Consider the following 26,249-nt stretch of genomic DNA (forward strand, 5'->3'; position numbering starts at 1 on the left):
GTTGCCAGAGCTGTGGATGTCCACCCAAGCACCACCACAAGGCTATGGAATCGTCACCAACAACATGGATCAACTCGTGACCGTCCACGATCTGGCAGACCTCGTGTGACCACGCACGCACAAGATCGTTACATCTGGTTACGTCACCTTCGGGATAGGACCACCACTGCGACGTCTACTGCCTCAACCATACCAGGGCTGCGTAGGATTTCCGATCAGACCGTACGCAACCGTCTACGAGATTCTTAGGCCCCGTGTGCAACCCATCATGGTGAACGTCAACGATGTTTTTCAACATGACAACGCCCGTCCTCACACAGCCCGACTCACCACTGTCTTCTTGAGACACCACAACATCAACGTTCTTCCCTGGCCCTCCAGATCACCAGATTTAAACTCCATCGAACATCTTTGGGACGAGTTGGACCGCCGTCGCAGACTCTACCTTAACTTGCAGCAGCTTTGCAGGCTGAGTGGACAGCCATTCCACAGGATGTGATTCGTCATCTCATCGCTTCCATGGGCAGGAGATGCCAAGCAGTTATTGATGCTCACGGGGGGCATACTCGTTATTGACGTTGAGTGACGTTAAACTTCAACTAGTGAGCGTGGCCTTCGCCTTTGCAGACTTTGGATGTTCAGCAGTGAATGTGCAAAGTTTCACACATGTCATACAGAACTACCCAGAATAAACTTGTTAACAATTTGTCTCAAATTTTGCCTTTTGCGTTTCTTTTTTTTGAAGAGTATATTTACTGAGTTAAAAATTACAGTATTAAAACTACATATTAATACAAAATGGTCACGTGGTCGGTACTTGAGACCGAGCCATATTTAGAGAGTTAACATAATAACATATTTATAAATTTTCTCTGGTTTATATGTACTTTTTGTTTCTGTATGAGCCCCTTAATCTAAGCCTTAATCCGTCACTGACTGTTCTACGAAATAATCTTTCCTGCTGTAAAAATTGTAATTTTTAATAGAATAATACTTAATCAGTAAGTAAATTCAAAATGAAACAATTAATTGTTGTATATTGTTGGCATTATTGTTGTACGAGAAGATCTGAGAAGAAAAATTCAAATTGTTTCTACCGTGTTCCAAACAAACCAGGCGATCCAAGAAAATTTTGGGTAAAAGTTATTCAGCATTGTGGGTCGTGAATGGAAATGACTGAAGTCTACAGAAGACAATATAGTTTGCTTTAGCTAATTCATAAGTTGTAAATCATTATTTTACAGTTCGGGATTTTTATAAGTATATTAAAATGTTGTTTCAAAAAGTACCCAAAATAAGCTTGTTTTTAAACTTTACTAAATTGATGTATCTTAAAAATGAAAGACGACATAAAAAAACGTCCACTTCTTACTTAAAAAGTAAAAATCGTCAGGGATAAATTATGCATTGATTATTGCGAGATGTGGTACATCATACAATATTTATAACTGACGTACAAATGAATCAATATACTTAATGCTATACAATACACTAACTGTTCATAGGCGGTTAAAATCAGCACCATAAATCAATAACGAATGTAACATAAACCAAAAACAATGTAATAAAATTGAAATTCAATATTATGCGTCCATTATCATTCCTTGCTGTTATTCTTAAATTATAATGTAAAATGCCTGTGCAAGTAGCACACCCAAGTACACTGGCATTATTCCATCTTTCAGTCAAAATCCAAAGGCCAACAACTGAGATGGATCAGTTGAGGATTAGGAATTAAGTGTCTAAATCCACAAAGTCTCAACTCCACTGCCTTTCACTGTCTGCAGCCAGTTCTGGGAAGGCAGTTGTTAAGATTAATCCATTTTTATAAAAGATAAAATTATAAAAAATTTATTCATTTTGAGTATTTTTGTAAAAATGTATATTATGTTTTTGAACGATGTTCATGCTTATTTCTAATTTCGCGCAAAGCTACTTGAGGGCTATCAGCGCTAGCTGTCCCTAATTTAGCAGTGTAAGACTAGAGGGAAGGCAGGTAGTCATCATCACATTACGCCAACTCTTGGGATACTATTTTACCAACGAATAATGGGATTGACCATCACATTATAACGCCTCCCTGGCTGAAAGGGCAAGAATGTTTGGTGTGACGGGGATTCGAACCCACGAACTTCAATTTACGAGTCGAACGCCTTAACCCACCTGGCCATGATGGGCCTATTGTTTTTGAACAATCGGGACGTATTGTAAAAATTATAATAAAAAAGCATTTGAATTAAACAATACAAAACTTAAGTACTTGTTAAATATATGTTAAAATATAAATTTATTCTCATTACGGATTTAATGTTAGGTTAGAATGGAGTCAATTTCTAATGAATATTTTGGATAAAGAGAAAAGAGAAAAATCTTATATGATAATAGATTTCAACAATTTTGCTCTTATTTAATTCATAAAAGTATTCAGGAGTCCCCTGCTGGGACAGCAGTAAATCTAAGGATTTATAAAGCTATATCAGACGTTTGATTCCAATCGGTGGACACAGCAGATTACCTGATGCGTCTTTCCTGTAAGAAAAATAGAAACACGCGTTCTGAACTAAATATTCCTCATCAAATCATTACAACATATAGTCAGTTTTAAACAAAATAAAACTAGAGGATCTCTTTCTGGCTCGGCATGGCCAGGTGGTTAAAATACTTGACTCGTAATACGAGGGTTCAAATCTCCGTTACACAAAACATGCTCGCCTTTTTAGCCGTTGGGGCGTTATAATGTGACGTTCATTCCCATTACTTGTTGGTAAAAGAGTAGCCCAAGAGTTGGCGGTAGGTGGTGATGACTAACTGCCTTCCCTCTAGTCCTACACTGCTAAATTAGGGACGGCTAGCGCAGATAGCCCTCGAGTAGCTTTCTTTGCGCGAAATTTCAAACAAAAACCAAACTAATAAAACTTCTTTCATTAATCGTGACAATTTACTAATGAATTAAATTCGAAAGAAGTTGATAATTTGCCATGTGATTGTACAAATAGTGAATTTATTGACTCTTTTCATAATCATGTTATAATAGGTTATTTAGAGGGTATAAAAGATAAAATCTATTTGAGAAAAAGATACTAAGTATAAAATGTTAAAAAAGACAAGTAAACGCGATATTTTAAAATATTTGGGGAAGGTATTAATGATTGTTTGTTTTTGAATTTCACGCAAAGCTTCACAAGTGTAGGACTAGAGGGAATGCAGCTAGTCCTCACCACTCATCGCCAACTCTTGGGCTACTCTTTTACCAACGAACAGTGGGATTGACCATCACATTATAACGCCCCCACGACTGAAAGGGAGGAATGTTTGATGCGACGGGGATGCGAACTCGCGACTTTCAGATTCAAAGAAACAAAAACAATTCGTAAATAAACTGATAAATAATGGTTGTCGGGACTGGTTTATTAAGTTTTCAATTTAAAAAATAAATAAATATGACACAAACAATCTTAAGGATTATTTATGCTTTTGTTCACGAAGGCGACATTATGGAAAATTTAAAGATATATAAGTACTTGGGTTAGGTCGGTAACTGTCGCATTTAGAAAAGTTCAGTGTACCTGGACAGAATGATCAACTTGGACTTGTCTCAGCTCATCTAGTTTATGCTTGAACAGTTAGGGTCTTTCATTTTACTTAATATTACTTACTATTAAATAAAAGGGCGAATGTTGGGAGTTTTTTTTTTTTGAGACACTGATAGCTCAAGTACTCAGCTCCTAACCCTTAATTGCTGGCGAGTTTTACATTGGTGTTTGGACTTTTCCTTAGATGGCATATCCCCAATGAATTTTCGCGCTGTGACTGAAGGCAACAAACATCCTTCATGACTTTTAAGGACCGCAACAACGAATGATAACGGAAGCATAATTTTGAATTACAGTTTTATTATAATGTTTTTGGTTTATATAATTGATATACATATCTTTTTTCGTTCACCTGTACTATACTCGAACGATACTAGTTTATTTATCATTTTTATTTTCATGAAACAGTTTTTACGAACGTTCTAGGCGTTATACCTAAAAAGTGATAAACCTACCACAGTGTTTGTTGATCTGGATTCAATTGTTGAAACATCAGGTTGGTTTTCAAATTGGTGAGTAACTAACTCTCTTATAAAAAACACTTTTAATGAAGAGTTCGGATCTGGAAATCTTGCAGGAGTTGGTTCCAGTCGGATGATGTATTGCGACCATATGTAGTAGAGATTTACACTTTGTACAACTTATAACTGAAGTTGAACAACTGAAACCGTATCTCTCTGTAATGCCGCTGGCTGGTTTTTAAGTGTAGTTTGTTTCTTCAATATCGCCCTAAGCAACTCGAGGGCTACCTGCTCTAGCTACCCCAATTTTAAAAGTAATAGACAATAGCAAATACAACTTGTAAACATCACCTGCCGAGAGACATCAATAATGAGTTCCCATATAATATTATATCACTTGCACCTACTCTATACTTCCTTCAGAACATTTCAGATACCATATCTCCTGTTCTTTTGTGAATGGGTGCATCGTTTCACTAACAACTTGCTTGACTGGAAGCCTTCTCTTCAACACGTAACTTTCTTTCAGATCTCATAGTTTCTCTATAAGTTCTTTTTGTTGCTAGCTTCTAATTTGTATTTATTTCCAGCGTCACAAACGTCTGAATTTTAAGAACGTTTCAACTTGTGGTTTGACAAAATGCTTTCCCTCGCAGTTCTTGTATGTGTAACCAACAGCACAGAACTATAATTAAATAATGCTTGAAAAGATGTGTTCAGAATAAACAATGTTATTTAGAAATTGTGGGGAACCACAAGCAGAATTACTTTGTTTACAGTGACGTATAAAGTTGTTGATATCGGAGTTTAAGTACAGTAAGTTTTATGAAAAATTCTAAATTCGCACGTGCTCTAAGTATTATTTAAAAAATCTCAGCGCTTTTAAATGGTTGGGATATCTGAAAAGTGGAATCTGTGATCTAAAATTGACACAAATAATGTTAATATTAATCTACTAAAAAGTAAAAATAAAACAGGCGTACACACTTAACTGTGGCAACTCATTGTATTGCTTGATAGATATATTGTTCTGAAACGTATTTTCAATACAGACTTCCACCTGAAGACAAAAAGGAAGACTTTCGAAATGTCGTCCTCTACACTTGTGTCTCCATAACAGGCAGTTGCCGTCCATTCTATATAATTTCGTCATATGTTTTCAACGTTTTTAAACTTAGATATTAATTAATTGTATATCACATTAAGATCAAGTAAGTTTATAAAAATAGGCCAGGAATGTTCTAGATGACGTCACAAAAATCTAGTAACTTCAATGAATTTGGGCTGTAGGCAGTGGTAAGGCCAAGCCTGACCACTTTTGTTATGGCATGAATCCTACAACTTATCTATTCAAAAGTGCTTCTTTTAATTCAATACATTACGTTGTGCTTATGCAGTATTTGTTGTCAAAATAGCTCAAGATTTAATTTTACAGCACTGAATTTTCAAAATTTTTCTGAGCGGGCATGCCTTCAGATCCCCTAGAAATGGCAATGTGGCATTGACCTACCCACTTAAAATTGCTTTTTACGGCAGTGTGAATACATAAAAGTGAGAAACCAGATATAAATATGAGTGTGCTAGTCAAATAGAAAGCTAGCAATAAATCGCGAAGCACTGAGTCAATTTTTTTTCACTATCAGTTATTCAGAGAAACACTTAATTTCAGTGAATTATTTTAACCATTGTTAGTTGTCGTGTACATTCAGTTACTCGAATTGTTTTAAGTTTATCTTTAAGTAAGTGGTAGTACCATTAGTGAAGTGTTTTTGTACTCGAATTATACTAAGTTTAAGTGGTAGTACAATTAGCGATGTGTTTTTGAACGTCATTTCGGATTTTAGGCCTAAATGCTACGATAGTGTACAAGTTAAGGCAGCTTGTAGAAATATTAAGGAATAAAAAATTCATTTCTTACCGTGACATGTACTGGACTGCGAATTATTTTCACCCAATGACTTAAAAGAACATGCCCAATGAAAGAACAACATTGCAAAAATATACAAGCTTTGTGCACGTATTTCTCTAGTCAGTCTGAAACACCTGGCGTTGTAATTACGAATTAGCTCTACTCACTTATTTTGGAATGTCACTATGCACGACGAATTAGTTTTCCATGTTTAATTGTGCTTCCAAAATTTTTCTTTAAGTTATATATACTGTAAAGGTTAATTTTTAACTAGTGCTGAGCAATTATAACTTTTTAAATTCGATTCGATACTATTAAATAATCCCACTTACGATTGCGATAATTCTAATTAGGTCATTCCGGTAAGAAAAACACGTGGTGAAAAACAAAACATAATTAAAGATAACCAAAAGAGAAATACCATTCAAAAACCACAAAGTTATTTAACATTTCGTTTTTAGTAAACGATTAAGTGTTGAGAAAAAAGATAATACAGGAGTTTCCTTTTTCTGTAAAGTCTGTAGGCATAAGATAATGATGACAGTGGCTATAAGTGCTTCTTTGTGAACACATTAACCACGATCTCTTTCTAGACTGTTTTCAAATCGAAATGTAAGTACGTACAAATTCGATTTTGACGTTTATCTTAATTAGAGAAGTCAAATCAAATTTTTATTAATCGCTCATCACATATTTTTAACCCTATAAATATTTAATGAGTTATATTTAGATCTTATGCTCTCATTATTGCAAATAAATACGTTCAAATTTAACAGAATTATTGCTGTTTTGCGCGTCAAAAACAGCAAATTTACAGTTTATTGTGTGTGAAATGTTTTGTACCTTTCCTCTTCTGCGCGAGTTTCTGCTATGTGTAGCGCACGCCCTCTCTCTAGAAGCTATATGAGAGGCGAGTACGAGCAGCTGGAAATATTGGATATTTCGTGCTTGGTAGAGGGGAACAAAAGGAAAGGGTGTGTTTATATTATGTATTGAGTTATCTTAAATAAGTTGTAAAACTGTCTATAATTTCTGTCTGAAATTAAAAACTAAATTGCTGATAACGTAGAAGATTTAGATGTTTCAGGCAATTACGTACAATTTAAGCCATAGTAAACAGCATGATAAACAGTTAGTTGAAGTTTAAAAAGAAAATAGTTTTTCTCGTATATTAAAGGCTAAGATAAAAAGGTATTTTCAGCACAGTTATCAGTTTGCGACGACCACAAGTTAACGACATGCAGAGGTAAGTCAAATAAACATTATCTTTTGTTTATATACAATCTTTAAGAAATCTACAAAATATACAATAATTAGTTACTAATACGTACCACAAAAAAGAAATGAAAAAATTTAAATTTTGATACTATGAAGTATAGGGCAGAAGATTTATTGTTTCTACCGTCAGAGGTTTTTTTTTTATTTCTCCCACGATACAATTAGTGCATATCACATACAGTAATTGGTTTGAAAGACATAGTCACTTCGTGAATGATCTGAACAACATTTAACAGTATTTGAGGTTTCAAAATAAAGCGCAAGTAATATATTAAAATACCAAAATTATTTAGAAATAGTATAAAATTCCACGTGATTGTATCAAAATTATAATAAAAGATGTAGTTAGTTCAGATATCCTCGAAACAAAATGGAAAACAAAGAGAATAATTTAGTATACAATTAAGAAACATGTTAGAAGAGTTTCGTTTATTTGTTTTGAAAATCAACTCAAAATTACACAAAAGTTTGTTCCAAGTTTGAATTGAAAGGTTAGGGGGAAGGCAGCCACCTATCGTGCCAACACCGCCAAGAGTTATTGGATTTTAAACTTTAAACTTCTGTTTTAGGTTATACGGTCATTAGTTACGCATTTTTCAAATTGTTGCGAAATTATATTCCAAAAATAGTATTAATCGCTATTTGGCCATTTTATGATGTCTATGGTGTTTTTTTTTTTAAATTAATATTTAGGTATCTCTTGTAAACCTGTTGTTCTTCATTGGTAGAAAAATGATTTATATTAAGCTTAAAATCGATTAATTTCAAAGTTCAAGAAAAGTATAGAAAGGTACGAAAAAAAGTTGAAAAATGTGAGTGACGGCGTAAATGGAAATTTTGTGCTTCTGGGTAGATTTGAAATTGGAAGAGATTTTGTGGATTGGAGAAGATAAAAGGATATAAACTTAAATTAGCTTAAGGCCCGACATGACCAGGTGGTGAAGGCGCTCGACTTGTAACTTGAGGGTCGCGGATTCGAATCCTCTTCACACCAAATCTGCTCGCCCTTTTAGCCGTGGGGGCATTATATTGTGAGGGTCAATCCCACTATTCGTTGGTAAAAGAGTGGACCAAATAGGTTAATAAGGAACTTTAACATATATACATATATATAGCACCTTTCAGTCATATACACTCAAATATAATACAAACTCTTATATCATGCCGTTCATTAAAAAGAGATCTCATATACTTCTTAATATACCAAAAAATCTCATATCATGTCATTGACCAAAAAGAGATTTTATATTTTAAATACGGCTGGTATGGACATTAAAACTTTATTTAAATTAAACTTTTCATACTCATACCAGCCTTCTTCAGAATACATTTTTCCTTCGAGTGGGTTTCTCTCGTCATCATGGGAAACAGAGATTTTATATATAACAAAATATTCTTATATCATGTCATTCAACAAACTGAGATTTCCACATAATTGGTGAGGGTATTGCTGAGTGGTTCTAACTTAGGAATGGCTGTGCCCAAATCTTAGAATTTATTCAGATTAAAAACAGTAAAAAATCCCAGATTCCAATTTGTGAGTTGACTGATTTAATAATTTCCTGTAACCCTATTTGACTCGAGTAACAAAATAATATATTACTTTATTTAATATTTACAAGCAAGAAACGTATGTTTCCTTATCGTTTACCTACAGTGTTCATTGAATCAATTGTAGATGTTTACTAGGTAATAATCAGGGGTTCGATTCCACTCGGTGGACTCAGCAGATACCCAATGTGGCTTTGTTATAAGAAAACACACACTAACATATACTAGGTAATAAAGATAGATTTTATACACTAAAATGTGATAATTCATAATTATCACTATAATACTTCAGCAGATATTCCAATGAGACAGCATTGTACAATGGCGTTATAACTGCATTGCTTAGAAGGCTATGAAAAATCTCAGAAAATACCAGTGAAGTTTAAAATGTTTTAAAATGTTGAAAAGAATCAGTTGCCTTCAGAGCAATATGAAATGAAGGAGGTCTGGCCTAACCTGGTGGTTGGGTGCTCGACTACCAATCTACTTGAACATGTTCGCCTATTCAGCCAAGAGGACGTTATCATGTGACGGTCACTCCCACTATTTGTTGGTAAAAGAGTATCTCATAAATTGGCGGAGGGTGGTGATGATTAGCTACCGTCTCTCTAGTCTATCACTATTGTATTAGGGACGGCTAGCGCAGATAGATCTCGTGTAGCTTTGCACGAAAATAAAAAGAACAGTGAAGAAACATGTAATAAAAATATTATTTTGGTGGCCCGGCATGGCCAAGGGTGTTAAGGCATGCGGCTCATAATCTGAGGGTCGCGGGTTCGCATCCCCTTCGCACCAAACATCCTGGTCCTTTCAGCCGTGGGGGCGTTATAATGTTACGGTCAATCCCACTATTCGTTGGTAAAAGAGTAGCCCAAGAGTTGGCAGTGGGTGGTGACGACTAGCTGCCTTCCCTCTCGTCTTAGGGACGGCTAGCACAGATAACCCTCGAGTAGCTTTGTGCGAAATTCAAACAAACTTTTTACCAGGCTTTATACTACGGTGATATAAATTACATTTTTTATTGTATGAAAACAGACTAAACTTTATTCAACATACTCTCCAATTCTAACATATTTTATTTCGTGCATCATATTGAACAATTCAAGCCTCTTTTTTAAAGAGCAAAGTACAAAATGCAGAACATTATCCAACACTGACAAATATCATGTGTGGTGAAAATTTTGCTTAATGTCATTCTGAGATTATTCATTTGTTTATTGTTTAAACTTACCATCAAGTTTGTTGTTCCAATACCGATTACACCCACTTGTAGTCTTATAAAACTTTCTTATCTCCAGTTTTTCTTCCATTCCGTCCTTCTTCACAACTGTTTTTCGAATGTCTGGTACCTATCGTCGTGTTTTAGGTTTAGCTGGTGACTATCTAGAGTCTTTCATGCGAAGTTTATGAAGGAACATTAGCTTGAAAGTCATGGTTTGAATTATTCAAGGGTCTCAAGTAAACACACGGCCTTCTTCGAACAGTATTCCCCGCTAGGGTCAGCTCGATCCAGCTTTTTCTTGCAAACTCAATTTGAAGTTTCCAAAATACGGCTTGCTTTTTCTAGGCGCATCTTTCAAGAATAATTGGGTAGTTGTGTTTTTTCTTTAGTTACCCAAAGCAAACAACCCGAAAACGCTCCTTAACCTTTCTCTCGAAAACCAGTTTTCTTATTTTTTTATTTTGATGCCGTTAACACAACGATTTGAAACCAAAAGACACGAATAAATACAGAGGAGCTAGAGTTGTAGCTCAATAGAAATATCAAATATATTTTGTTGAATTACAAGGTTAGAAATAAAATATCATACTGACGTATTAATAATAAAAACAGATTTTATATACGTTGTATGAGTCAGGTATAGCCTACGGTTAGCGTATACAAACCGTGAATCCGAAAACTGTAGCCGCAAAAACGCGCATAGTATTTTGCGACCGCGGATGCGCTAATAACAGAGACGTTTAGAGCCAATTTTTGAATTAAACAAGAGTAGTAAAGCAGGTAGAAGTAGGTGCCGTTAATTGACTGCTTTACTTCTTGTCTAACAGTTAAAAACTAGCGACAACTTTGCATCGATAGTTTCTTGTGTAGATTTATTTGAAAATTCTAAAGCAAACGAATTCATACGTTATAGATATTAGAAACTCATATTTACTCTCTAGCAGATAGTATTCTAAAAATATACATGTGTAATATAAATATTTTTGTAAGCAAACTTAGTGCTAGTTTCATTAATTTGTAGGAGACATTAAATATTCAGTTTAATAATTTTTTTTCTTCTACTCCTGAGCTTCGGCATGGTTAGGTGGGTTAAGGCGTTCGACTCGTATTCGAGGGTCGCGGTTTCGAATCCTCGTCGCACGAAACATGTTCGCACAAAAAGTTCAGGCCTGCTTTGTGAATAGTTTTATGGATCATTTTACACATTCAAAGAATCTTTGAACAAAGTATGTGATATGATTTTTCAAAATGATTTATTAGACTTTAAGTGATCAGTAGAACTTTCAAGAGGCCTACAGTGGATGCAATGCATATTTGTACTAGTGGAGAAAAGTCTAGTTTAATTTTTTCTTTTGTTTTAATACGAAGATGAACTTAATTTCGGTCATTAAAATATGGAATATGAGATAAGTAAGTTTATCAACTTGATGTATGTATAGATAATAAGTGGCACATGATCTTAACCTTTTATTATGACTTGGAATATAGCTAGATAAACGTTACTTAACCCAGACCCTACATAAAATGATTTATATATATTTTAAAATAACTTGAACTATTGGTTGAGGGAAAACTGATGCTGTCTATACTGTTAGAAAACGGACAGTTGGCTGAAAGAAAGCTGTGTTGTCTATGCTACTAGAAAACGGACAGTTGGCTGAAAGAAAGCTGTGTTGTCTATATTATCAAAGGATGGACTGTTGGCTAAAAGAAAGTTATTTTGTCTACGATACAAAACCATAACTGTTATGGGAAACGCTAGTGCTGATTCCGCTTCCAGAACAACGAATATTTTCTGAACATTTGATCATAGTAATAAAAGTCACAATAGTGCTTAAGTTTCTGTATCGGCGTAACTTCCAGGTGTATATATGTATGCACGCTATCATTGATTAATGATCTATATTGTTGACATACTTTCGTGAAATTGATAGCTGTGTAAACGTATCTTGGAACATAGAGCGTATTTAATTGGTAATTTATCTTTCCTGGAAATTGTTAGCATATTATTGCTAGGCCTTTATAATAACACTTATATCTTACATTTAGTGGTCAAATCACCAATACAGAACCCACTTTTTCGCATACTGTACTGAGAGTACCCGAAATGCACTATTTTTATCATCGAGTTACGGCTTTAGAAAAATATTTATTTCAAAACAAATTTACAACAACTAGGCTGTCTTTTTTTAGTGTTTCCGTTAGTAGAAAGACCACTGTTTAAAGACATGAACTTGTCACTCACTTACTAGTTCCATGCCTAACTTACATTTCACTCGTGTTCATTCTGCTTATTGATCTCAATTAAACTTTAATAACAGAGGTAGTATCGACGAGAGACCACGTGAGTTTACTTTCAATGAAACGTTGAAGAATACAAGAGATTCATTTGGATCCCGTTTATCTGTGTTTGTCTTTCCACTAACTGTTCTGTGTTCTTCAGATTTAAGATTAAAATACATTATAATTGCAACAAATTATTCTGATGTGTGAAATGTCTCTGCAAGCATTGAAGTAAATGAACGTGTAAACTAGCACTAGGTGGTATAAAATATTTGAGAAATGACAGCATACTTTACTTTCAATATTACAATAATCATAAATTTTAAAACAATTAGTTGAGCTGGATAAATAATTTGCTATCTTTCCGTCTAGTTATTATTTACTTCCATTTTCTTTCCTATAATAAAACTGTGGAAAAGAACCACATTTATTGTAAAGATATGTGTCTATAGGGTTTGCAGTAAATTATTTACCATCCGAATTTTTCTTCGTTCAATATTCTTCTTTGCTTTATTCCTTTTTTTAGCCCATCATCTCTGAGTTACAACACATTTTTTAGTTACCTAACATTAATCGAACAACAGAATTTACAATCATTAAGGTCTCTCTATGATGCAGATAACCACTAAGGCAAGAAGAACACCTAATTCCTCTCGGGAACAGAAAGTTTTGTGAGTTTCTGTAATCCTTGCAACGAAACCAACTATTGTATTGTTAAAACCGTGAACGTTTAATCAGTTATAAAAACACATTTCATTACATTTTCGTGTAAAAGTAGATGAAACTTGAAAATTAAGCATGATCAAGTTTGTTGTGATAATTGCAGCAATTACTTTCATTCTTCATAAAATAAACAGTATAGTAATCAAGATACCATGGTAGTGTCGTAATCAAGATACCATGGTAGTGTCGTAATCAAGACACCATGGTAGTGTCGTAATCAAGATGCCATGGTAGTGTCGTAATCAAGACACCATGGTAGTGTCGTAATCAAGATGCCATGGTAGTGTCGTAATCAAGATACCATGGTAGTGTAGTAATCAAAATACCATGGTAGTGTCGTAATCAAGATGACATGTTAGTGTCGTAATCAAGATACCATGGTAGTGTCGTAATCAAGATGCCATGGTAGTGTCGTAATCAAGATACCATGGTAGTGTCGTAATCAAGATACCATGGTAGTGTCTTGTGGCCAAAAAAACCAAAACCTGAAAGTTGCACTGTGTGACAGCTTGACGATTTTCTACCTTTTGTTTGTTTGTTTGTTTTGGAATTTCGCACAAAGCAACTCGAGGGCTATCTGTGCTAGCCGTCCCTAATTTAGCAGTCAGATAACCCGAAAACTTACTTGTAAGTATCTATGTGCTTGGATGCTTTTTGGGCGAGTTGTTGACCCTCTTGGCGCTCCCTTTGATAGAAAGTCTACACCTGTAGATAAGGACACCCGAACTTACATGCCTAGCTAGGTCCTTCTAACTTCAAAAGATTTAGAGGTTTTCGAGAAAAAAACAAACAAATTCTCCAATACAACCACATGTGCAAGGTAAATTTGAGAAAAAACAAACAAATTCTAAAATACAACCACATGTGCAACGTAAATTAATGTACGATAATACGCACGGTTCTTTTTCACTAGGTATCGATATTTCAAATTGAACATTATGGTTTATAAAAGCTACCACAAAAACTAAAATTTTGCTTATAGTAATTTATATTTAATATATATGCCTTTGTGTCTTTGATCGAGCCTAAGAATCACGGGTTCAAATCCCCTTCACACCAAGCATGCTCGTCTTTTCAGCCGTGGGGGCGTTATAATGTGACGGTCAATCCCATTATTCGTTTGTAAAAGAGTGGCATACGAGTTGGCGGTGGGTGGTGATGACTAGCCACCTTCCCTCTAGTCTTACACCCTTGTGCAAATGAATTGAAACAAGACGGAAAATTACTGTTTTTTCAATTTTTTGCGTTTTATTTCTGATAATCCAAAAATTACTCACAAATTAATACATGATATAACCGCCTTTATCTTTCAAAAGATCATTAATCCGCTTTGGCATCGAGTCCACGAGTTGACTGCAATCTTTACTAATTTTTGGATCTCAGTACCACACCTCAATTATGGGCTCAATTAGCTTATCTTTCGTAGTACAGTCTTTTCCCCGAAGCCTTTCTTTACAAATCGCCCAAAGATTTTCAATAGGATTTAATTCCGGAGAGTTTCCAGGCCAGTTCAGCACCTTTATTCGCGTTGTAGGCATAAAATTTTTCACAAGTTTTGATGTGTGGCTCTAAGCTAGATCTTGCTGAAAAATGCTAGATCCATCTGGAAATATCTTTTTCAATTCTGGAACGACTCTTCTCTGCAAAACTTCGATGTCCTTGCATCATACCTTCTACGATATGTAAGCCTCCGACGCCATAGTAGTTGAAAAAGCCCCAAAACATTTTCTTCAAGGGATGTTTTACGAACTGACTGATGTGAGATTCTCGAAGTTTCTCACCTGGAGATCTGCGAACATGCAGACTTCTTTGACCCTGCACGAAGAAATGAGTCTCGTCACTGAATAACACCTTCCCCCACTGTTCTTGCGTCCATCTCTTGTATTTCAGACTCCTTTGATACCGTTTTTTCTTCATTGAGTTGGCAAGAAGTTGTTTTTTGACTGGTCTCCTTGCCCTTCTAACGCAATTTCGAATAATGTAATATTCCTCAAAATTTCGTCATGTATCTCAAAAATAGATCAACCGTACTGCAAAACACAGCTAATGACGCCGTCTGTTTGAAAAAATGACTATTAAATGAAATCAGCTGGTACAACGAACCTACACCGGCCGCCATGCTGAAAATGTTATAAAATGACCATTTGTTTCAATTAATTTGCACAAGGGTGTAAGTTGTAATTATTTCTTGTTAAATGTAGCTTTCCGTTAGACCAGTTTAGTTAGTTTAAAGGAAACTATTAATACAGTTTTACAGAGGAAGAACTACCACCATAATTTAAAGTATCTGATTGATTCTGTAAAATATAGGTATGTTCCAAAAATAGGGTTGCGATCATAAAGCTAATGTTAGTTACTATCAAGTACCTGTTTCTTACTTGGTGTGTATTAATAAAAAAAATCATGATATCTAATCCAATATACGAGGTCTGTTAAAAAAATACGCGGACTGTTTGAATTGCGCGGCTCCAGTTGGTTCCAGGGAAATCCGCTTGGTGTCGCTAGGTTTGCACAGATCAGCTGATTACGACGCCATTTTCCGATTGCAGATATCTTCATTTGTGTATTAGCTACGCGGCTTTAAGTGAAGTGCAATTTTTTTCGTTTGGCGGATTTCAGAATGAATGACCTGAAAAAGCAACGTCTTGCTGTGAAATTTTGTGTTAAACTTGGAAAATCTGCGACTGAAACTTTTGCTATGCTTAACACGGCTTACAGTGATGTTGCTATGAAGCGTACGGCATGTTTCAAGTGGCATGAACGTTTTAAGGATGGTCGACAGTCCATTGAAGATGATGAGCGTCCTGTACGTCCTTCCACGTCAACTGACGACCAACGCGTCGACAAAATCAACACCCTGGTGAGGGCAAATCGACGTCTGACTGTCAGGGAGCTTGCTGAAGAGTGTGGGATATTAGTTGGATCTTGTTACGAGATTTTGACAGAAAAATTGAAGATGCACCGCGTTGCTGAGAAATTTGTGCCTCAGAACTCGTGAGTTTTTGGCCAAACACTCGATCACTGTTCTTCCCCACCCTCCTACTCACCTGACCTTGCTCCTTGCGATTTTTCTTGTTCCCCAAACTCAAAAGACTCTTAAGAGGAAGAAGATTTGAGACGATTCCCGAGATTAAGGCAAATGCGACGAAGGAGCTGGAGGACATTACAAAAGAAGCGTACCAGGACTGTTTCAACAAGTGGAAACACCGTTGGGATAATTGTGTGCGTTGGGGAGGAGAGTACTTTGAAGGGGTCCCAGACCTGTAACTTCTAAATAAAGTACATTTTGTTTTATGACGTCAGTCCGCGTATTTTTTGAACAGCCCTCAGTATTTTAGGTGTGAAATAAAAAGGTGTGCCATAAAAAGGATTGAGTGTGCGATTTAAAGGAATAAATTCAAAATTGGCGTCCAAACTGGTGTAAGTGTAGTTATTAGTTTCGCCACTACATTTTGATTTCATTCCTTTAAGTTGCACGTTGAATCCTTTTTCTGGACACACATCGTTTTTCACATTTGAGATGTTCTTAATTAGATTCTGTAAAAGACGGACAGACCAGTGGGTTACCAGGTAATGAGAATAGCGTGGTTACTCCCAAATAATAAAGAAAAAAGCATGCATATATACAGTGGAGCGCCATTAAGCCGCGGACCAGTAAACCGCGAAATCGCTTAAGCCGCTGTAGCAAGTCTTGTGAGCGATGTGAGGGAGGATTATCGCTGCTCACCGCTAATTTAAGAACGTGTACAAACGCGGCTTACGAATTTAATCCTGGCTTTATAACTTCAAGGGGATATTTAAAAAGGATTTGCTTTAATTTGGGAAATAAATAAAATATATTACAATAGAAATCGACCGTTAATCTACCTTATCCGTTCTCTATGTCAGCTTTATGGAGGCCGCCATTGTTACCGAATCACACCTCTCCATACATTAAAGTTAATCCGCGGTAAATCCGTGAAAAAAGTGATCAATAATTAAAGTATTAATTTTAATTCGATAATCCGATATAATGATCACGCAATGGCCCGGATGAAACTCCTCGGCGGAGCTGTTGGCGACTTCGGCTTTTCAGTCACAAAGGTTTAAGCCGCGGTTAGGCAGGTTGACCCCCGGAATACCACGGCTTAACGGCGCTCCACTGTATATATATTACCAAAAGCGTAAGGTATTACTAGCATTGTGGCCGAAAATATCGATAACAACAAAGTTACCTCACTGATGAATCAATGTTTGTTTGCTTGTTTGGAATTAAGCACAAAGCCACACGACTGGTTATCTGTGCTCTGTCCATTACGGGTATCAAAACTCTGTTTCTAGTGGTGTGAGTCCGCAAACATACCACTGTGCCACTGGGGGGCTGCTGACAAATAAACACGGTCTAATCATTTTAAGAACGTTATATTAAGTTAGGTAGTTTTCTCTGATCAGAAATTAAAGATAATCGACCAAAGATGACAAATCGAATAAAGAAAAAATAGAGAGAAAATGTCTCAGAAGAAATTTAGCATGTATTTCTAATCGACAGAGCTCTTTGTTTTATACGAACGTCCAGAAAATATAAATTCTTAAAGCAGTTTTTACGAGAAAAACGAAAGTTATATATAATTCAGCACCACATAATACCAGGAATAACATCTTTTCTCTGGAGGACTGGAGATTGACAAGCTTTCGCTCAAGTGACGAGCTCTTTACATCATGTAATATGTTGTTGCAGACACAGAAAAGAACGTAATAAATGAACGTCATGAATGTAGACGTTCTTGCGAGAAAATCGAGTTATGTAACCTGTTTTTAGTAGATGTCGTGCCAAAAACTTATCACGAAAGATCTGATGTTTCTTAGGTTCACAAGGTATAATTTCACCGTTAAAACAAACGATTTATACCACTCTTAAACGAAACACGATATTATTTTCTTACTTAGACATTCCTCTTTATATCAAAAATATACGTTTTTCTGAGGTGATAAAAGTTCAGATTAAATAAAGTACAATATTGACGACCAGGATGCTACTTTATTAACCGTGTTTTTATTCACCATACAAAAGACTGAGGACAATTATTCCCTTGCAGTAACGACTGCTAAAATCTGTTTTACTAAATGTCCGTGTGTTTATATTTAATCAGATTGAGGTTAACAACACTTGCGTAACGACGATGATCAAATTACTTCTTTACTAAATGTCTTCATATTTACCATTAAAAAAGACTGAGGCTAATAAAACTCGCGTAATGACGATGATCAAACTACGTCTTTACTAAATGTCTTCTGATTCATCACTAAAAAAGACTGAGGCTAATAAAACTCGCGTAATGACGATGATCAATCTACGTCTTTACTAAATGTCTTCTGATTCATCACTAAAAAAGACAGGCTAATAAAACTTGCGTAATGACGATGATCAATCTACGTCTTTACTAAATGTCTTCTGATTCATCACTAAAAAAGGCTGAGGCCAATAAAACTCGCGTAATGACGATGATCAAACTACGTCTTTGCTGAATGTCTCTATGATTATTTCAAAAGAAAAAAAAAAGGTTCAGTTTAATTACTTAGTCCGAACTGCACCAGCCAGCATAACGCTTATCAAGATATGCCGATATTTATTATATATATATATAAAAGAAAGTTTCAGGTCAGTTAGGCAATCTAATGGCACCAATTACGGTACTGTTTGACTAAATCTGTATAAAGAAGAATTGAAAAAAAAATGATTTAGGTGAAAAATTCATTCCTAAAAGTATCACTTAAGACACAGTTTGATTAAATGTTTGTCTTTTTAATATACAAAACGTTTCAAGTCATTTATTTAAATCTAACAGCTCCAATCAGAACAACGTTTAACTAGATTTGTACACACTCATGCACATATATACTGTAAAAAGGGCTATGAATATATTTTTCTATTTATTGGCTACCATGCTATTAAATTTCAGTATTTTAAAGCTAGTCAGGAACTTAAAAATACCTTAAAATCTGTGAACACGACAGATAAGATTGTTAATATCAAATGAATTATTACTTGATAAAAGTTTGTGTTTGCCCTATTTTATGAATCGTTTGACCAATGTTACCAAACATGAAACTTCCCTTAGGTTTCACCACGGAATGACATTAGGGGTTGGCATTTCGCTCTGACCATTATATAACCTCTATCGGGTTACCCTGTGCTCCCTATTCTATTACATTGATTTCATCAAACTTCACATATACCGTTAGAAAGACACAGAGAGTTCAATGTTCAAATATGACCCCTGTGTATCACTTTCTTGGAGATCTTATGTGCTTCCCTTTCTAGTATGTTGTTCTTACCAAACTTGGCATGTATTATTATGGCTATCCATGTAGCAACAGAACGAAATCGACAGCATTTGAAGGTAACTCTTGTATGTCAACCTCATGATGTCAACTGTCTTCTCCATACATTGAACGGATATGTTTTCTGGTACACTACACAATATATGAACGTGATAGGTCCGTGAAAAAGTGAAGCATACTGTAAGTATCTGTATGTGAGGTTGGTGTTGTCAGAAACTCATAGGCGATTCAATAGTCAGACCATCCTGAAGCTAAATCTTTTTTTATGCCGGGCCTATTATGATTGCGATTAAAAATTAAGGTAATAAAAACGAAACCTCATAATGGGCCCTTTTTGAACCCGGTCCTTGGGCCACAACCGCAATTACATTCTGCCTTAATTTGCTTGAGCAGAAACTGATTAAACATCCTAAGATCCGAACTGCAGGTAAGTTAGAAAAAATGAAACTAATATTCATTTATAGTGACTTTTTTGACGTAGTAAACAATGCAATAAGCTGGGTTAAAATAGAATATTTAACACATAGAAAAAAGTTAAAAAAGTGATTTGTTTGCTTCAGAACTTCATGTGAAACTGAACAACAGATATCTATGCATAATTTTAATTTTATCTAATATAATATAAAGTTCACTTTGGAACTAATCTTGTGTGATAGGACAGTGAACTAAGCTAAACTACTTAGTAGTTAGTTTAGTTTGTTTGTTGTTGTTGTTTTTTTTCTTTGTGATTTTGTGGGTTTCAATGATTTTGAAAGGTTAATTAGTAGTTTTTACTGACAATTGTTTTTCTCCTCTAGTTCAATCGTGAGGAGAAGCGGCAAAGGAGGCTAAAATAGTGGTAGTTTTATTGGTCGACGATTGTTCAACTAATCACGAGCAGCCAGCCCCATGTAAGCCAGCGCACCCCATCCAAGAGAAAACGCAAGACTAGAACTAGAGTTTATTGCATCGCCAAGGACAGTTACAGATTACAATTTCATATACAGTCAGTTGCACACATACACATTTAACAATATACTTATCGAATAGCGGGATTTCACTGTTTCTCTCTTATAAGACATCCACGACCTCAGAGCACAGAGCTAGTATTAGCGGCAGCAGGTTACAAATAATCAATCCTTGGATCACAGTCTGGCCATGCAATCACTAAACCATTTCAAGCCTACAATAAAAGTATCTTCTTCTCGAAAGTATGCTGAGAACAATCACTTTCTCATTAAAGTATTGTATCTATACGCAGACTACAGTCGTTACAGAACGTTTTTTATGTTTATTTATTTGTTAAAATTTTGTGGAAAGCTGTATTTATGTCAGTACGTTTTTGAAGTTAAGCACGAAGCTACATGATGGGCTGTCTGTGCACTGCTCACCATGGGTATCGAAACCCGGTTTCAAGCAGTACAAGTCCATAAACGTATCGCTGTGCCACTTGGAGGATGGGCTTGTAGAAAGCTACTTGAGGGCTATTTGCATTAATGACAAACTAGAAAGAAGGAAACTAGTCAAGATCACTCACTAATCATTAGGTTCCTCTTCTTAGACCGGATAGTGGGATTTGACAGATGCTCTTATAGCGCACCAATAATCTGAGAGGGTACAGTTTTTTGGTGTTTTTTTTGCGGTTGCTGCATATAGAAGAGAACTTAGAACTTATAGGATTTGATTTGTTTTGAATTCCGCGCAAAGCTACACGACACCTATCTGCTTTATAAAAGAGATTTGGATGTCTATAACAATCCAGTTTCTTTTAATGGAATTCACCAATAGGAAATTTAATTTTCCAAGCTGAGCGAAATTATTTTCTGAGCTACTGTGCACCACGTGTTTTCACGAAAACATTGTTAGGTCTGTTCTTTACACAGCTGGCCACGATGTATGTTTGATGAAGAATTTTCTGAGCTTGATGGTTTATATGTTCTTTACCTTATAGCACTCATGTTAATGTCCACATCTACTGAGAAAAGGAATGACCAGCATTAGGATATTGATTTATTACTTGTATTGCTATTTATATCTCTTTTGTTTCTGATATCTTCCCATCTCTACATATCTCAGTCTTTTCCTTGATAAGAAGTTTGTTTAAAACATAGTGAATGCAAAAATTACCAACAACTGTTATCATTCGAATATAATAAACATTTCTATGCCTTTTTCGATAATGAAATAATGGGCTGTTATAAAATATTCTTATTATTACAAAAGTATGGTTGGTGGAAAAACCACCCAGCCGACAGATGGGTGAGTTGGTTAGTTTGTTTTTGAATTTCACACAAAGCTACACGAGAACTATCTGCACTAGCCGTCCCTAATTTAGCAGTGTAAGGCTAAAGGGAAGGCAGCTAGTCATCACCACCCACCGCCAACTCTTGGGCTACTCTTTTAACAACAAAAAGTGATATTGAGCGTCGCTTTATAATGCCCCTACGGCTGAAAGTGCGAGTATGTTTGGTATGACAGGGATTCGAATTCGCAACTCTCAGATTGCTAGTCGAGCGCTCTAAACACCTGGGCATTCTGGGCTCATGTGAGATGAGTATGTTATATATAAACGTATGCAAAAGACATTTGTGAAAAAGAACATCAGTAAAAGAAAAGGCCACTACTGTCGTTAGAAGGTGACTTTGAAACCCTATTTTCTTAATATGCCAGGTTGATCATTAGGAAATGGGTTGGTATTCACAACTCGCACGTATGTTTATGTTTCTTGCTGTAACAGACTTTTTACCATTTACATTGATACTATTTATTTAAATAAAAATTGCACATTACAGCGTCTCTTGTGGTCACTATTTTTTAAGCCTGTACCAATCGACAAACTATAGGTTGTAGGGTTCTACAATGACCTACACATTTATACCTAAATATATCTTTCACTGCTTATACAGAACATTATATTTACACATAACAACGATTGTCTGGGAGATTCTAAAAAATACTAGTTTTACTCAATGTGATATTCAACTCTCCAAATATGTTGAGAACTCATTCAAGCCACAGCTTTGAATTGTTTATTTTACATTCGAATATTATGCCATAATTATTGTAGTAACAATAATGATGTTGCGTCAAATCACACTTTCAATCAACGTAATGTTTATTATGTATGACTAGCATAAAATACATGCTTTCCGTTGCGTGGTTCAAAGAAGCTGAAATATACCAATTAAAGGCCATTATCCTTACTTATTTCTTTCTATACCTACTCCAAGCGACGTCTGTACCCCAAAATAACCCCATTGGGACACTCGTCAGTGATACCTGAGCAGGAGTATTATGTTTGGTTTCACTAGCTTGTGAGTGGGGAAACGAACTTAGTTTCGAACATAGTATCCTGGAGTTAGAAGGGCTAAATCGAATACTACATTCGCAGTCAGATAACCCGAAAACTTACTTGTAAATATCTATCGTGCTTGGACGCTTTTTCGGGCGAGTTGTTGACCCTCTTGGCGCTCCCTTTGATAGAAAGTATACACCTGTAGATAAGGACACCCGAACTTACATGCCTAGCTAGGTCCTTCTAACTTCAAAAGATTTAGAGGTTTTCGAGAAAAAAACAAACAAATTCTACAATGCAACCACATGTGCAACGTAAATTAATGTACAATAATACGCACGGTTCTTTTTCACTAGGTATCGATATTTCAAATTGAACATTATGGTTTATAAAAGCTACCACAAAAACTTAAATTTTGCTTATAGTAATTTATATTTAATATATATGCCTTTGTGTCTTTGATCGAGCCTGAGGATCGCGGGTTCAAATCCCCTTCACACCAAGCATGCTCGTCTTTTCAGCCGTGGGGGCGTTATAATGTGACGGTCAATCCCATTATTCGTTTGTAAAAGAGTGGCCTACGAGTTGGCGGTGGGTGGTGATGACTAGCCACCTTCCCTCTAGTCTTACACCCTTGTGCAAATGAATTGAAACAAGACGGAAAATTACTGTTTTTTCAATTTTTTGCGTTTTATTTCTGATATTCCAAAAATTACTCACAAATTAATACATGATATAACCGCCTTTATTTTTCAGAAGATTATTAATTTTGGCATCGAGTCCACGAGCTGACTGCAATCTTTAATAATTTTTGGATCGCGGTACCACACCTTAATTATGGCCTCAATTAGCTTATCTTGCGTAGTACAGTCTTTTCCTCGAAGTCTTTCTTTACAAATTGCCCAAAGATTTTCAATAGGATTTAATTCCGGAGAGTTTCCAGGCCAGTTCAGCACCTTTATTCGCGTTGTAGTCATAAAATTCTTCCCAAGTTTCGATGTGTGGCACGGAGCCAGATCTTGCTGAAAAATGCCAGATCCATCTGGAAATTTTTTTCAATTCTGGAACGACTCTTCTCTGCAAAACTTCGATGTACTGTAGTTTTCGCATCATACCTTCTACGATATGTAAGTCTCCGACGCCACAGTAGCTGAAAAAGCCCCAAAACTTCTTCTTCAAAGGATGTTTTACGAACTGATTGATGTGGGATTTTTGAAGTTTCTAACCTGGAGATCTGCGAACATGCAGACTTCTTTGACCCTGCACGAAGAAATGAGTCTCGTCACTGAATAACACCTTCCTCCATTCAGTGATGTCGAGAAACCCACTTGTTGAGAAATTTATATGCAAAAACGGCTCGTTTGTAAAATATTTTCTCAACCCAAACGAGCCGTTTTTGTATATAAACCTTCCTCCATTGTTCGTGCATCCAGTTCTTGTATTTCAGACCCCATTGATACCGTTTTTTCTTCATTGAGTTGGTAAGAAGTTGTTTTTTGACTGGTCTCCTTGCCCTTCTAACCCAATTTTGAATGGCGTAATATTCCTCAAAATTTCGTCATATATCCCAAAAATAGATCAACGGTACTGCAAAACACGGCTAATGACGCCGTCTGTGTGAAAATATGACCATTAAAGGAAATCAGCGGGTCCAGCGAGCCTACACAGGCCGCCATGCTGAAAATATTATAAAATGACCATTTGTTTCAATTAATTTGCACAAGGGTGTACAGTGTTAAATTAGGGACGGCAAAATTCAAAAACAAACATACCTTTGATCGTAAATTGGTTTAATTTGAGAGTATTTTATTTGATAAAATCCACCCATCACCTTCAGTTAAATCTTTAACTGTTCCCTAATTAACGGGCAAACGGATTAAGTAAACGAACAAAGACAGGTGTTACAAAATATCCACAGAGGGACCACCCATGGCATAAGCGATAATACTGGGGATCAGTTTATCACAGTTTAACGATAAACTCGCTGACACCTTCTTGTCCAACGTATTAAACGTGTGGTCTCAAAACTCAGAAATTTTTCCTGTTTTCTTTAATATATTAAATATAAGGTTTCAAGAACTTTCTATCTGTTCGTTGTTTGATATTTTAAATATAAGGTTTCAAGATCTTTCCAGCTTTTTCTTCTTCAAAGTATTAAATTTGAAGTTTCAGGACTTTTCTACCTTTCTGTTCTTTAATGTACTAAATTCGAAGTTTTAAGACCTGTTTTATCATTGTTTAATGCATTAAATTTGAAGTTTCAAGACCTTTCTACGTATTTGTTCTTTAGTGTATTAAATCTGAAGTTTCAGAACCTTTCTACCTGTTCATTCTTTAATGTATCAAGTTTGAAAGTTACCGACTTTTGTACCTGATCGTTTCCTAATGTATTAAATTTGATGTTTCATGGTAATTCCACCTTTTCGTTTGAATTTCAAGCTCCAGTAAGGGTCTATTTGTCATAGTTTACCGTTTCATTGGAATTGTTCAATAGCTTTAAAATACATGTTCACCCTTTCAAAATTCTTCTATTTCGTTTCCCTTTCTTTTATCTACTTAAGCTTGATCGACAGCCGCACCTGGGGGTAAAAGAAAAGAAGAAGAGTAGATACTGTTTAGGAAAAAGTAAGGTATAAGATAAAACATCGGAGGTATATCATTTGAAAGTTTAAGTTTTTGTTCCTTTCTTTCTCTGTTTTTTTTATTCGTTTCGTAAGAACCACGTGACTTAACACAGAATTCAACACCGTTCACGTGTAATGTAGCGTCTGTTGATCGCGTGCTGTTTTTCTTCTTTTTCTTTGGCAGTGCTGGTTTACTGCAATGCACCAAAAAAAAAAAACAGAAGACAAAAGAACACCCTAGACATGATCACTCACTTTCTCGAGACCATTCGTGTCAAAGGCAGTAGGAAACAGCTTCAAAGGTTTTATCTTACCTTCGCCCGTGTTTTTTGGTTTTTTTTATTCTTACTTAATCCAAAAATAGATAAACAACAGCGTGGTCCAGCATTCGAGGTGTATTGTGGTGATGAATAATAGGCTTAGTTTCATTGGGTAAACATTAATCAAAATGAATTTATAGTTTTCACCTAACTCTAATTCTAAACGCTTTACCTAATCCACTGAATTTGAAACATGGCAAACTTGGTGAAACTCTACAACGTTTACGTTTGGAAATTATTCTCAATAAATTATTTACTGATATTTCCGAGACAAACAGGGGTTTGTAACTTTTGTTAACGATACATTTCGGTAATAATGGACAAGATGGATGGGTGTAGTGCAACAATTTCTGGGCCCTTTGCATTTTCCATTTTCTTGAAATTATTATCGGAGAGGCTAGACAAAAGATAACTTTATTTATATATTTTTACGGAGGAATTATGGAAGCAACAGAACCTTGATTTTTGGTTTAAATATAGGAAATAAATGGTATTAACATATATGCTTCCTACTTCCGTAGCTAGAAAAAACATTTCCTAAAAGGTACCGGCCAACAAGAGTCTTAACAAAACCGATGCCATAAAACCTGGGGTAAAACAAAAATCGCCTAATCTGCTTTCTTGTAACAAGAGAACACTGCTATAAGCAAGAAAACATAGCTGAAGAAAATTCTATAACGTCCGGTGGTT

At 35.6% G+C, this 26,249-nt stretch overlaps 1 protein-coding gene across 1 annotated transcript in view; it reads left to right on the forward strand.

Annotated features, from left to right (window-relative positions):
* The first annotated feature begins 6,901 nt into the window (after positions 1-6,901).
* The window catches only part of LOC143229000 (vesicular glutamate transporter 2-like), a 67,684-nt gene continuing 48,336 nt past the window's right edge, over positions 6,902-26,249 (forward strand). Inside the window, exon 1 of the mRNA XM_076460602.1 lies at positions 6,902-7,209. Coding sequence (XP_076316717.1) covers positions 7,202-7,209 — 8 coding nt within the window. The 5' untranslated portion in view covers positions 6,902-7,201. The remainder of the gene's footprint in view (positions 7,210-26,249) is intronic.

This window comes from Tachypleus tridentatus, chromosome 10 (genome assembly GCF_004210375.1).
Source record: "Tachypleus tridentatus isolate NWPU-2018 chromosome 10, ASM421037v1, whole genome shotgun sequence".
Taxonomy (NCBI): Eukaryota; Metazoa; Arthropoda; class Merostomata; order Xiphosura; family Limulidae; genus Tachypleus; species Tachypleus tridentatus.